This window comes from Babylonia areolata, chromosome 7 (genome assembly GCF_041734735.1).
Source record: "Babylonia areolata isolate BAREFJ2019XMU chromosome 7, ASM4173473v1, whole genome shotgun sequence".
In the NCBI taxonomy this organism is placed as follows: domain Eukaryota; kingdom Metazoa; phylum Mollusca; class Gastropoda; order Neogastropoda; family Buccinidae; genus Babylonia; species Babylonia areolata.
In genome coordinates this window covers 35144170-35159443 of record NC_134882.1, presented here as the reverse complement: position 1 = coordinate 35159443, position 15274 = coordinate 35144170, and the positions used below count along the sequence as shown (strand labels likewise).

At 41.7% G+C, this 15274-nt stretch overlaps 1 protein-coding gene across 7 annotated transcripts in view; it reads left to right on the top strand.

Annotated features, from left to right (window-relative positions):
* The first annotated feature begins 309 nt into the window (after positions 1-309).
* LOC143284004 (uncharacterized) overlaps positions 310-15274 on the top strand; it is a 38343-nt gene continuing 23378 nt past the window's right edge. For all 7 annotated transcript variants that reach the window (XR_013055475.1, XR_013055473.1, XR_013055474.1 and 4 more), the window contains exons 1-6: positions 310-550; positions 6437-6532; positions 8417-8527; positions 8915-9064; positions 13166-13228; positions 14594-14709. Coding sequence is in view for 4 of the 7 variants with exons in the window: in XM_076590526.1 (XP_076446641.1) it covers positions 374-550; positions 6437-6532; positions 8417-8527; positions 8915-9064; positions 13166-13228; positions 14594-14709 (713 nt within the window). In the remaining 3 variants the exon portion in view is untranslated. The remainder of the gene's footprint in view (positions 551-6436; positions 6533-8416; positions 8528-8914; positions 9065-13165; positions 13229-14593; positions 14710-15274) is intronic.

Below are 15274 nucleotides of genomic sequence, written 5' to 3'. Positions count from 1 at the left end.
GGAACCACCAATGACATGGGGGAATCCTGGACGGTCTCATTATTGCATTGCAGACACTAGGTCACAACGACACGAATTCATTTACTATTGTGTGGCCACATTTGAGTCAACACACTGGCCACACATTAGTTTACAGTATAAGTATGTTTCTTTTGAAAAATGATTGATCAAACGCGTGAATTTGTTCAATATGAGATATTGTTTGTGGATAACACTGTGCCTTGATACCTATTTTTAGATGGACTCTCCCGGGATTTCTTTTTGAGGCCATAACATGTGACGTCAAAGTTCACGAAAATGGCGGTTCATTTAGGCGTGTAGACATGGAACAAGCACATAAAACGTTGATTTTCTCATTCATCAGATCACTCAGATGACGGATACCATGGCAGAATCAAGACGGGTTGAGTTCCAAACGATTGCTGCACCAAAAGAAGAGAAAAAGTCAAAACAACGGACATTAATACCGAGATTCAACTTACCACTAGGAGAATCGACATCCACAACGTGTCCTGAGTTTTCTTTCGCCGAATTGGTGAAAAAAGAAAAGGTAAGTGGACAAAGGACATCAAATGCAAGAAAATGTCGGATAGAATAGTTGTCCAATGCCCCAAGATGTTTTCTCGAAACTCTGTAGTATTTAATCAAAACCTTCGATGCGAAATCTTTGCTATACTTTTCACAGAAACAACTGCCTTTGACAGGACAGTCGGAGAAGAGTAAAGTGTTGGGTAGAGAGATGTACAGGGGCTTGATAATGCTCAGAAGTTGCAATGAAAATGGCTAGACGAAAGGCTGTGCGCCATGTTGAACCTTCCCCAGTTGTCTGGACCAAATTGTACCAAATTTGCAATATTTTTCGTGATTTTTTCCACCCTGTAATCAGTTTAGAAAGGAATCGTATTTCATGAAACTTTATTCCGATGATTGTGCGTTTACTGGGATTTGCAGTTTTACCAGAGAAGCATGCGATTTTGAAATCAGCAGTGAAAAAAGTGGTTCTGGGAGAGATCGGTTTGGTGGGACTGTTGGTTGTGGGTTTGCGAGCCATGTTGCAGGGCTGAATAATGTGGGCCTTCCAATACACACACACACACACACACCACACACACACACACAGACACACACACGACACATTTTCGCTACACAGCCACCGTGTTGGCTTGCTGTGGCAACTCCGTGTGTTCATGAACTGCACTTGGACTTGCGTGTTGCTGCTCACGTTTCATGACATCGTGTACTTGGGATACCTCGCACAGCCTTGCCCTCCCGTGGGCCGGACATACACTTACACATTTTGTGATCGATGTAAACGATGTGAGTTTATAGCACATTTTTGTGGAATTTTTGAAAATAAATTTGTTTTATTTTTAAACTGCGGAAGGTTTAATATTATGGATATGCTTCTTGACATGACACAACCTTGGAAAATGACAAATATTGACAGACCCTGCCAAGAAAAGAGGTTGTTTGGGTCGGGTGCAATGGTTATAGTCGTGGGTGATGTAATGGATTGTCATCGTAACAACTAGTGATTGTTTTATGGGTGGTAACGGCACAAGGGTGATGAAAGGGTAGGGGGAGGAGTCAAAGGAACTGGGTCAGGGCTATTTTTAGCTACAGTGAGTGCTGTTCGCGGTGGCAGAAGAGCGCGCGGAGCACGGGGGAAGGGTGGCGGAGGGCGCGTTTCGCCCTTGTGGCATCGATCGCTGCTCGGCTGCTGGATGCGGTTACGGCTGATTGCCATCGGTGTTGATCGATTGCGCCGATTGATTATCGGTGTTTCGGGTCAGCGGCAGGGGAAGGTCGGGTCGGGTTTGGTGGCTGGGGGCCGGCGTTGGTGAAGTAGGTGGCTTGGCGCTACGTGCTTTGGGCGGTGAGCGCGCGCGCCGCGCTGTGTTGTCTTGTCGCTTTCTCTTCAGCTCTCGCTGTTGGGCGGCTTTTGCTGTGCGCTGTGTAGTGCTGTCTCCGCTCTGTGGGCCGTCCGCTACAGGCCTTACAGTAGTGAAAGACGTTGATGATACGGGTTTGGGTCTGTTACTTGGTCATTATTAATTATGACTGGTGCAGGAAGATTAAGGCTCATTTGAATAGATATGTCTGATGTCTCACTGCATACCAACCCTTTTCATCCGCACCTTCGCACTCATCCACTTCTTTCTTTCCACCTCCCTTCTTCCATCAAGCGTTTTGTGTTTTTGCATTACATGTGCGTGCTTGCGTGCGTGCGTGCGTGTGTGTGTGTTTGACAGTCATCTTGAGACTGGCAAGAGGGAGGAGGTACACTGAGTTTGAGCTAGATTTCTTTTCCACATTCTTTCCTTTTTAAGATAGATTTCTTTTCCACATTCTTTCCTTTTTAAGATAGATTTCTTTTCCACATTCTTTCCTTTGTTGTAATTTCTCTCTCTCTCTCTCTCTCTCTTCTCTCTCTCTCTCTCTCTCTCTCTCTCTCTCTCTCTCCCCTTCACATCCTCACTCCCCTTCTCTATCTCTCTTTCAAGTATATTATATTTATATTTTTGGATTTATATTATTTCTTTGGTGCCTTTGTTTCCTCCCATACTCCTCTATCAACCTCTCTTGTCACAGTGTCAGTTTCTTTCACACTACTAACCTCAGTAAGACAGCTGAACAAAGTTGGGCTAAGCTATCATTTCCTCCTACATTTCCTTGTAAAGTATAGTTTTTAGTCAGAACCACTTTCGTTTTGTATAGATCTGTTATATATATATATATATATATATATATATATATATATATATATTCTCATTACCATTCACCCCCACCATCTCCTGGCAAGGTTTGCTGTGTTGTTAAATTTGTGCTGCCTTGTAACTAAAATACCTTGTACGTAACATGAAGTAGTAGTAGGGACTGGCATTTTGCCTCAGTTTAGGCTTCGCAGCTTTAAAATGCCCCCTCTTTGTTTCATCTTTGTTCTCTTCATTGCATGTCTCATTAAAAAAAAAAAAAAAAAAAAAAAAAATATATATATATATATATAAAAGCAGTTATTCATCAAATTCATAAAACATGTTGCCAAACTTTGGATCATAATCCTGAAAGTTCTTAAAACTGTTAGTACCTTTTGCAAATTTAACTGATGGTGGTAGTGAATTCCAAATGTTAACAACATGAACAGAAAGGTGGGGTTTTTTTTGGTTTTTGTTTTTGTTTTTTTGTTAGTGCAAAATGATTGAACAAATATTTTTCTTTGGAATTTATTGTTATGCTTGATTGGCAAAGAGTAAAAAAAAATTTAAAAAAAAATTATTAGTAGCAATGACCTCAGTGTTGTTAATAGTTTTGTAAGTCTCTATCAAATTTCCCCTAATCCTTCGTCCCTTCAGAGAGTGCAAATTAAAATCCTTTAATCTTTCTGCATATGACATATTCTGGCATTCCATCAACATTTTAGGAGCTATTCTTTGAACATTTTCAATAGCTATTGATTGATACTTCCATGTGCTGATGTAGGATACCACACAGCATTACCATATATTCCAAATGAGGTGTAATAAAAGCCTTGTATAATTTCAAAAGGGTAAGCTTATCCTTAAAAGTAAAAAACTCTCTTTATAATTCCAATCATTTGGTTAGCTTTATTTATGACTCTCAGAATGTGAGGCCCAAAGGAAAGTTTGTCATCAAATGTCACTCCAAGTCCTAGATCTTTTTCTTTTTTACAGGCATTTATAGTTTGAACATGATAACCAAGATTCATAGTGTAGTCATAACCAGGGTTTTGTTTGTCTATGTGCATGACCTTACAATCATTTTGATACATTAAAACAGAAGTTCCATGTATCTGACCATTCTTGCAACATCTTTAAATCTTTTTGAATGATATTATTATCAGATGCTTTATTCAAATTATTGTAATTTTTTTGTGTCATCAGCAAATACTTTACATATGCTTTGAATTTTATCTGGCAGAAGTGATTTATATTCCATATCTTGACAAGAATGAGTCGTTGAGCTATCTGACTGATGAGTAATTAAAGTTTATAACGACTATATTTAAATCACTTGTTCAGTTTTCTGTTAGGAAAGTACCACAAGTTATTATCACAAGCATTTGAGTAAATTCAAAGTGAGGTAACATAAGATTGAAAAAATGGGTCTCAATAACCAGGAATTTACGATCTGTGAGTTGACTCATACATGTATGTATGTCACATGATGAAAACAGGGTCACCTGTGTGTGCACTGAGTCAGTAAAGCGATGTGGGTCAGCTCATCATGTACACACCATGCCAAGCTAAGCACTAGCTAAGCACAGATACAACAGGTGTATGTCAAGGTAGTGGAGATGGGAGGGGGGTGGTTTGGGACAATGCACATTTTGCGCATCCATCTTGCAGGGATAACAGTCTTACTGCAGGGTTTAGGTTTGGAGTCAGTCAATGGTCATTGACACATGTACACAAATTTGAAATGACCAATCAACATGGATGCATGTCGATCACTAGACTTGATTAGTTGATAACTTCCAGAAAGTTATTAATTCAGTTCAGTTTGATTCAAAATACTTTATTGTTTGCTTCAAGCAATTAAAACAGAAAATCTTCTTTCGGTTCATTGAATTATTCATCAGCAAATATCAAAGAAAAAAGCAAATGAGTAACTGGCACACCCTTTCCTGATCACCACACACACATCAATTATCATGTGAAGAGAAAAACAATAGGGTAAGATAATACTACATTTTAAGATAGAGTGAAACAACTGTGTGTGTGTAACTGTAAGGGTGTGTGTGAGTGTGCGTGCGTCTGTGCGCATGTGTCACTGTGTGAATGTGAGTGTATTCGTGTGTGTGTGTGTGTGTGTATTTCAATCATTATTAAAAAAAGGAAAATATTCAGTCAGGTAATAAAAACATTTTGAAAGATGAATGCTCATCAACAAATATCAAACCAAAAAACGAATGAGCAACTGGCGGAATCTTTCTTGATCACAATGTACATACATTATCATAGCATATGTAAAAAGAAAACATTCAGGTAAGAAAATGTTACATTTTAAGATGAAACGAAAAAAGTTCATTTCAATCATATAAAACTACAAAAGGAAAATATTCAGTATGATAATTTTAACATTTCAAGACACAAATGAAATGAAAATAAACAAATAATCCATACAAGATTTAAGTTTATGCTTCTGTTCCTGAAAACAATCTCAACTGCAGAACTTTTGAAACTGAAAATTTAATTGATATTGTTGTTCCTTTGCAATTCCGTGTCAAACAGTTGAATATTTAAGTTCATTGTAAACAATTCAGAACTTGTATTGAGCTGAGAAACAAAAATGAAATGAGCTTCGCTTGTCTGTTGTTGTTGTTTTTTTGTTTTTTTTTTTTTGTTTTTTTTTCCCCATATAGATATACTAATAAACATATTTTTCATTGTAACATGATATGAAAATTTATGCCATCTGAATCAGTCACTGAGTCAGCATACAAATTACAGTCAAGACTTCAACATTACATAATGTAGACTAGTTTAGTAATGACTTGTGGTTTCCTTCATAATCATGATATCAATGATGTGATCTTTCCACAGCAAATATTGCCATTGATATTGGTATATTCTATAAATACTCACCCTACACACTCCGTGATTGTCACACACACACACACACACATGCATTTAAGCCATTTATAGAATCCAAAGAGTGTGGTGCACAAACTATAACTGTATAAGTTTGAGATACTAATAATGATGTAAATATAACACACCCGTTACAGTTTTACACATTTTTACACACACACACACACACACACACACACACACACACACACACACACACACACACACTGACACAGCACACACACACACCACAACACACCACACCACACCACATCGCACGTACGCATGCACGCACGCACACTCTCTCTCTCTCTCTCTCTCTCTCTCTGTTGATTTGATACTGCAGTTGAATGAGTAACTTTTGATTTTTAATGAACAGTACCTGGCAAATGCTCAGCCAGTACTTTATAGCAAAACTAAGGTCAAACTTGTATTGGGCTGTAGAGAACAGCAAAGGGTAGAACTACTAGAAGTACTCTGTAAACGCCCATTTCCAACTGAAAGGTGAAATTTATACAAAGAAGGGGTGGGTGCTTACAAGGTGGTTTACAGTACTGACCTCATTGATGTCACTCTTTGATAAGAGCTGGAGGGACAAGGACTAAGTGGAGCTGACAACTAGTGAGAACTATTCCAGAGTACAGCTGACAACAGCAGGGCAGTTTTGACAAGAGGGGTGTGTGTGTGTGGGGGGGTGTGGGGGGGGGGACTGAGTTGTAGTGAGTGATCTGTCAAAGATATCACCATTTGTTATGATGCAACAGACTAAATAAATGTGATGTGCATGCGATGACATTGTCTTGGTCAGATAGTACTGATGGACGGTATGGTCACTGGGTGTGCAGGTGGAGAAGGAACTCACTGCAAACACTCCATTTGGGGATGAGGAAGACTGTCATGATGAAGTGGCCGCCTTGGCCAAAAAGTTTGAGGAAAAATATGTAAGTATATTATCCAACTGTCGGTAACTTAACCATGCAATGGTGTATCTAAACAAACATGTACTAAGGTGAAATTACCACCGCCAAAAAGTTTGAGGAAAAATATGTAAGTATATTATCCAACTGTCAGTAACTTATCCATGCAATGATGTATCTAAACAAACATGTACTAAGGTGAAATTACCACCGCCAAAAAGTTTGAGGAAAAATATGTGAGTATATTATCCAACAGTTGGTAACTTATCCATGAAATGATGTATCTAAACAAACATGTACTAAGGTGAAATTACCACCACCCTGAAAAAAAAAAAGTGTTGTGATGTTTCCAGAAATCCCTTCAACATCTGTGGCAATCATGGTCCCTTTTTGGGGCAAAAATGATTAGTATAAATTATAACTATCACTGGTTAGATTTTGCAATTTTCCATAAAGGCATGTTATATCAGTTATCTCTATCTTTTTTTTTTCTTTTTTTTGTGTGAGTTAATTTAAATTCAGTATAGTATACTTTGGCTTTTCAGTTTGAACTGAAGTGTGAACTGTGGGCTCATGAGTAAATAGTGCACTGCCTCGGTAACATAACTGCCACATTCAGACTGTATTGTGAATTTGTTTTTTTCAAATTTGAATACTTTTTGTATAATTACATACATACTTTAAGGCACTGGGCTGGGCAAATTTTGTGTGCTTGAAAATGACTAATTTTTACACAACAGCAATACACACCCAGTTAGTCTGAGTTGGTTCATGGGTTGAAAGAGACAGCAGACTCTACTGTTCAAAGTGGCGATAGTTCTGGGGATCACATTAACACTAAGTCCCTGGCACCTGTTCACTGCAGAACTTTGTAGGATGTCTCTCTGACAGTGGCAGTGTGTGACCCACATGGTAACTGTTGCAATGTGTGACCCACATGGTTATTGACAGTGTGTTACCCGCATGGTGAATGTGGCAGTGTGTGACCTGCATGGTGAATGTGGCAGTGTGTGACCCGCATGGTGACTGACAGTGTGTGACCCATATGGTGACTGGCAATGGGTGACCCACATGGTGACTGGCAATGTGTGACCCGCATGGTGACGGACAGTGTGTGACCCACATGGTGACTGACAGTGTGTGACCCACATGGTGACTGACTGTGTGACCCACATGGTGACTGACAGTGTGTAACCAGCATGGTGACTGTTGCAGTGTGTGACCCACATGGTGACTGACTGTGTGTGACCCACATGGTGACTTGCAATGTGTAACCCGGATGGTGACTGGCAATGTGTGACCCGCATGGTGACTGTTGCGATGTGTGACCCGTATGGTGACTGGCAATGTGTGACCTGCATGGTGACTGACAGTGTGTGACCCGCATGGTGACTGTTGCAATGAGTGACCCGTATGGTGACTTACAACGTGTGACCCACATGATGACTGACAGCGTGTGACCCACAAGATGATTGACAGTGTGTGACCCACATGGTGACTTGCAATGTGTGACCCACATGGTGACTTGCAATGTGTGACCCACATGGTGACTGTGGCAATGTGTGACCCACATGGTGACTGTGGCAATGTGTAACCCGCATGGTGACTATGGTAATGTGTGACCAGTATGGTGACTGACAACGTGTGACCAGTATGGTGACTGACAACGTGTGACCTGCATGGTGACTGACAATGTGTGACCCGCATGGTGACTGTTGCGATGTGTGACCCGCATGGTGACTGGCAATGTGTGACCCGCATGGTGACTGGCAATGTGTGACCCACATGGTGACTGTCACAGTGTGTGACCCACATGGTGACTGTGCAGTGTGTGACCCACATGGTGACTGGCAATGTGTGACCAACATGGTGACTGACAATGCGTGACCCACATGGTGACTGTGGCAGGGACCCAAGCCAAGCAAGAAGAAGCGCAAATTGAAGTGTCTGGAGGATGACTACTATGACCTGGGTGATGGCTACGATGAGACGGACCCCTTCATCGACAACACAGAATATGTCAGTGCCTTTAGTTCACAGCTGTGGAATTGGCTATGCTGTTGTGTGATGTGGACTTGCTCTTTTTTGTTACATGTATTATATTATATCACTGTATGCCTGTGTTTGTGTAAGTGAGTGAGTGTGTGCATGCATGTGTGGTATAAATGTGGAGTGAAGTATGAGTATTGAAAATAGACCCTTTGTGGTTAACTGGGATATAATAAGCAACGTGATTTGATTTGATGTGATTTGATGTTGACAGTTTGTAGTGGCATGTGTTAGAAATGTATTGTATAGTAGAGTTTGTATTCTTATGGAGTATTATTTTGCGGGTATGTAATATGTATCTATTCATATCTGTCTGTCTATCTACAATATAGCTGACCCCCACTGGCGGTGTTTCAGTATGACGAGGTGGTGCCCAGCTGCATCACCACCATTCACGGAGGTTTTTACATCAACCGTGGGACCCTGGACTTCCGCAACGTGTCGGACCAGGAGGACTCTGAGGCAGAGTTCAGCGCCCCTTCCGTCAGGAAACGCGGCCGTCCTCGAGTAGGGCTTCCCCTTGCATGCCTGTCTGCTGTTGTTTTGATAAAAATGACAATGATAGAAATAATGACAATAATAATTATTATGATTTATTTTTATAAAGTGCTATAATAATATATATATGCAGATCAAGTTCTAAGCACTTCACATATCCAGTATTTGAAATTGAGTAAACACATAAGAGGAAGTAGACACACATAAAAACATATAACATAGTCATAGGAGCACAATCATTAATCTGATAAAAGCACAGTTTACAAAACCCACAAAGGAACATACCGGTACTCTCAAAAACAGCTGTTACACTCTAACAACATTTATTTTAGTGAACTGCTAAGAGCAATCACAGTTAAAATTTATTCCTACGTACAATAAAGGAGTACAGTTATATTTTGCATACAGTGAATTTATAAAATGGTGAAACAAAGTATGGAGTACATGGTGTAATAATCAGCTGTCATTCTATTGTTCATTGTTAATCATGCATGGATACATATAAACCTTTTTATCAGATAGTCTGGCATTGTTAAAAAGAAAAGGAAAAAGAAGGGTAGTAATAAAGTAGTTACACTTGCGCATAGGTACAAGCAGACGCTCTCTGATGCACTTGAGCTCGTTTGCAGTCAAAAACATGCACACAAAAAACACACAAGAATGCATGTATACCTGAACACACATATCATACCCATATGCAATTTTGTGTGTGGGTTGGTCATTTGAGATTAAATTACAATAGGACAGATGTGTGTATTGCTCAGTGAAAACTGTAGTATACCAACAGCACAGATGTGTGTGTTGGTCAGTGAAGACTATACCTACAGGACAGATGTGTGTGTTGGTCAGTGAAGACTATACCTACAGGACAGATGTGTGTGTTGGTCAGTGAAGACTATACCTACAGGAAAGATGTGTGTGTTGGTCAGTGAAGACTATACCTACAGGAAAGATGTGTGTGTTGGTCAGTGAAGACTATACCTACAGGACAGATGTGTGTGTTGGTCAGTGAAACTATAGCAACAGGACAGATGTGTGTGTTGGTCAGTGAAGACTATACCTACAGGACAGATGTGTGTGTTGGTCAGTGAAGACTATACCAACAGGACAGATGTGTGTGTTGGTCAGTGAAGACTATACCAACAGGACAGATGTGTGTGTTGGTCAGTGAAACTATACCAACAGGACAGATGTGTGTGTTGGTCAGTGAAACTATACCAACAGGACAGATGTGTGTGTTGGTCAGTGAAGACTGTACCTACAGAACAGGTGTGTGTGTTGGTCAGTGAAACTATACCAACAGGACAGGTGTGTGTGTTGGTCAGTGAAGACTATACCAACAGGAAAGATGTGTGTGTTGGTCAGTGAAGACTATAGCAACAGGACAGATGTGTGTGTTGGTCAGTGAAAACTATACCTACAGGACAGATGTGTGTGTTGGTCAGTGAAGACTATAGCAACAGGACAGATGTGTGTGTTGGTCAGAGAAGACTATAGCAACAGGACAGATGTGTGTGTTGGTCAGTGAAGACTATACCAACAGGAAAGATGTGTGCGTTGGTCAGTGAAACTATACCAACAGGACAGATGTGTGTGTTGGTCAGTGAAGACTATAGCAACAGGAAAGATGTGTGTGTTGGTCAGTGAAGACTATACCTACAGGACAGATGTGTGTGTTGGTCAGTGAAGACTATACCAACAGGACAGATGTGTGTGTTGGTCAGTGAAGACTGTACCTACAGGACAGATGTGTGTGTTGGTCAGTGAAGACTATACCAACAGGACAGATGTGTGTGTTGGTCAGTGAAGACTATACCAACAGGACAGATGTGTGTGTTGGTCAGTGAAACTATACCAACAGGACAGATGTGTGTGTTGGTCAGTGAAGACTGTACCTACAGAACAGGTGTGTGTGTTGGTCAGTGAAACTATACCAACAGGACAGGTGTGTGTGTTGGTCAGTGAAGACTATACCAACAGGAAAGATGTGTGTGTTGGTCAGTGAAGACTATACCAACAGGACAGATGTGTGTGTTGGTCAGTGAAGACTATACCAACAGGAAAGATGTGTGTGTTGGTCAGTGAAGACTATAGCAACAGGACAGATGTGTGTGTTGGTCAGTGAAGACTATACCAACAGGACAGATGTGTGTGTTGGTCAGTGAAGACTATAGCAACAGGAAAGATGTGTGCGTTGGTCAGTGAAACTATACCAACAGGACAGATGTGTGTGTTGGTCAGTGAAGACCATACCAACAGGAAAGATGTGTGTGTTGGTCAGTGAAGACTGTACCAACAGGAAAGATGTGTGTGTTGGTCAGTGAAGACCATACCAACAGGAAAGATGTGTGTGTTGGTCAGTGAAGACCATACCAACAGGAAAGATGTGTGTGTTGGTCAGTGAAGACCATACCAACAGGAAAGATGTGTGCGTTGGTCAGTGAAGACTGTACCTACAGAACAGGTGTGTGTGTTGGTCAGTGAAACTATACCAACAGGACAGGTGTGTGTGTTGGTCAGTGAAGACTATACCAACAGGACAGATTGTGTGTTGGTCAGTGAAGACTATAGCAACAGGAAAGATGTGTGCGTTGGTCAGTGAAACTATACCAACAGGACAGATGTGTGTGTTGGTCAGTGAAGACCATACCAACAGGAAAGATGTGTGTGTTGGTCAGTGAAGACTGTACCTACAGAACAGGTGTGTGTGTTGGTCAGTGAAACTATACCAACAGGACAGGTGTGTGTGTTGGTCAGTGAAGACTATACCAACAGGACAGATGTGTGTGTTGGTCAGTGAAGACTATAGCAACAGGACAGATGTGTGTGTTGGTCAGTGAAGACTGTACCTACAGGACAGATGTGTGTGTTGGTCAGTGAAGACTATACCTACAGGAAAGATGTGTGTGTTGGTCAGTGAAGACTGTACCTACAGGACAGATGTGTGTGTTGGTCAGTGAAGACTATACCTACAGGAAAGATGTGTGTGTTGGTCAGTGAAGACTGTACCTACAGGACAGATGTGTGTGTTGGTCAGTGAAGACTGTACCTACAGAACAGGTGTGTGTGTTGGTCAGTGAAACTATACCAACAGGACAGGTGTGTGTGTTGGTCAGTGAAGACTATAGCAACAGGAAAGATGTGTGTGTTGGTCAGTGAAGACTATACCTACAGGACAGATGTGTGTGTTGGTCAGAGAAGACTATACCAACAGGACAGATGTGTGTGTTGGTCAGTGAAGACTATAGCAACAGGAAAGATGTGTGCGTTGGTCAGTGAAACTATACCAACAGGACAGATGTGTGTGTTGGTCAGTGAAGACCATACCAACAGGAAAGATGTGTGTGTTGGTCAGTGAAGACCATACCAACAGGAAAGATGTGTGTGTTGGTCAGTGAAGACTGTACCTACAGAACAGGTGTGTGTGTTGGTCAGTGAAACTATACCAACAGGACAGGTGTGTGTGTTGGTCAGTGAAGACTATACCAACAGGACAGATGTGTGTGTTGGTCAGTGAAGACTATAGCAACAGGACAGATGTGTGTGTTGGTCAGTGAAGACTGTACCTACAGGACAGATGTGTGTGTTGGTCAGTGAAGACTATACCTACAGGAAAGATGTGTGTGTTGGTCAGTGAAGACTGTACCTACAGGACAGATGTGTGTGTTGGTCAGTGAAGACTATACCAACAGGACAGATGTGTGTGTTGGTCAGTGAAGACTATACCTACAGGACAGATGTGTGTGTTGGTCAGTGAAACTATACCAACAGGACAGATGTGTGTGTTGGTCAGCGAAGACTATACCTACAGGACAGATGTGTGTGTTGGTCAGAGAAAACTATACCAACAGGACAGATGTGTGTGTTGGTCAGTGAAACTATACCAACAGGACAGATGTGTGTGTTGGTCAGTGAAGACTATACCTACAGGACAGATGTGTGTGTTGGTCAGTGAAACTATACCAACAGGACAGATGTGTATGTTGGTCAGTGAAACTATAGCAACAGGGCAGACGTGTGTGTTGGTCAGTGAAACTATACCTACAGGACAGATGTGTGTGTGTTGTTCAGTGATGACTATACCAACAGGACAGATATGTGTGTTGACAGAAAATCTTGGACTCGGAAGACAGCGGTGAGGAAGGAGAGGAAGTGAAGAAAAAGAAGCTGAAGGTACTGCTCTTCTGTTTTTTTGTCTTTTTTCCATTCTCTGCCTTCTCTTCCCTTGTCTCTGTGGGCTGACTGTGAGCTAAGTGCTGCTCCTGAATGCCCCACACAGTCAAACCTGTCATGAAACTGCCATGTGACTGCTGAATTCTCTGCACACTGTCACACCTGTCAGTAAAGTGTCTGAATGCCCCAAACAGTCATACCTGTCGTGAAAGTGCCATGTGACTGCTGAATTCTCTGCACACTGTCGCATCTCACAGTAAAGCGTCTGAATGCCCCACACAGTCAAACTTGTCATGAAAGTGCCATGTGACTGCTGAATTCTCTGCACACTGTCACACCTGTCAATAAAGTGTCTGTATGCCTCACACAGTCAAACTTGTCGTGAAAGTGCCATGTGACTGCTGAATTCTCTACACACTTTCACACCTGTCAGTAAAGTGTCTGAATGCCTCACACAGTCATACCTGTCATGAAAGTGCCATGTGACTGCTGAATTCTCTACACACCGTCACACCTCACAGTGAAGTGTCAAGATGTTCCTGATTTCTCTTCACTGTCATGCCTAGCAGAAAGGCGTCTTGCTTGGTTATGTCACATTGATTTACACTGGTGATGTGATACAGAATGAAACGGTTGATGTATGCTGGTGATGTCACTCAGACAAGGGATTGATTGGTGTATGTTGGTGATGTCACTGTCACTCAGACCGAAGTGTACGATGTTTGCTGGTGATGTCGCTCAGACAGAAGTGATTGATGTATGCTGGTGATGTCACTTTGACAGAAGTGAACGATGTGTGCTGGTGATGACACACAGACAGAAGTAATTGATTGATGTATGCTGGTGATGTCACTCACACAGAAGTGATTGATGTGTGTTGGTGATGTCACTCAGAAAGAAGTGAACGATGTATGCTGGTGATGTCATTCACTCAGACAGAAGTGATTGATATATGCTGGTGATGTCATACAGACAGAAGTGATTGATGTATGCTGGTGATATCACACACAGAGAAATGATTGTTGTATGCTGGTGATGTCACTCAGACAGAAGTGATTGATGTATGCTGGTAATGTCACCCAGACAGAAGTGATTGTATGCTGGTGATGTCACTCAGACAGAAGTGATTGATGTATGCTGGTAGTCACCCAGACAGAAGTGATTGTATGCTGGTGATGTCACTCAGACAGAAGTGATTGATGTATGCTGGTAATGTCACCCAGACAGAAGTGATTGTATGCTGGTGATGTCACTCAGACAGAAGTGATTGATGTATGCTGGTAATGTCACCCAGACAGAAGTGATTGTATGCTGGTGATGTCACAGAGACAGAAGTGACTGATGTATACTGGTGATGTCACACAGAGAAAGAAGGGGAAGGAAGGCCTGGAAGGAGAGAAGAAGAAGAAAAGGAAAGTGACCATTGGACCTGATGGAGAGAAGATCATCAAGCGCAAGAAACTCATCGACCCAGACAAAAAGTGAGTGCAGTATATGACTGTGGTTTCCTTGCACTGCAGGCAGTTGTTTTTCGGCGGACCTCACTCAGTCCCCTAGAGCATGCTTCTGCAGCACTACACTGTTGGCACCAGTCTTTAAACTGTAAACTCTTGTCAGTGTGTCCAGATATTCTGGAAACCAAGTTTTAGTGAATCCTTTTTACAAAGTAATCATTTCTGTTCACTTTTCAGTTTGTTTTGTGAAGAATCCGTCCTCAAAGGGTGTTTACAGTGGGATGGCCATGGCCATTAGTGCCCAGGGGATGTTAGCAGCTGGATGGCCACGACCATTTGTGTTCAAAGGTGTTAGCAGCTGGATGGCCGTTAGTGTTAAGTGTCCAGAGGTGTTAGCAACAGGATGGCCATGGCTGTTAGTGTTCAGAAGTGTTAGCAACAGGATGGTCATTAGTATTCATAGAGCGTTTACAATGGGATGGTCATGGCCATTAGTGCTCAGAGGATGTTAGCTGCAGGATTGCCTTGGCCGTTAATGTTGAGAGGTTAGCAATGGGATGGCCATGGTCATTAGTGTTCAGAGGGTGTTAGC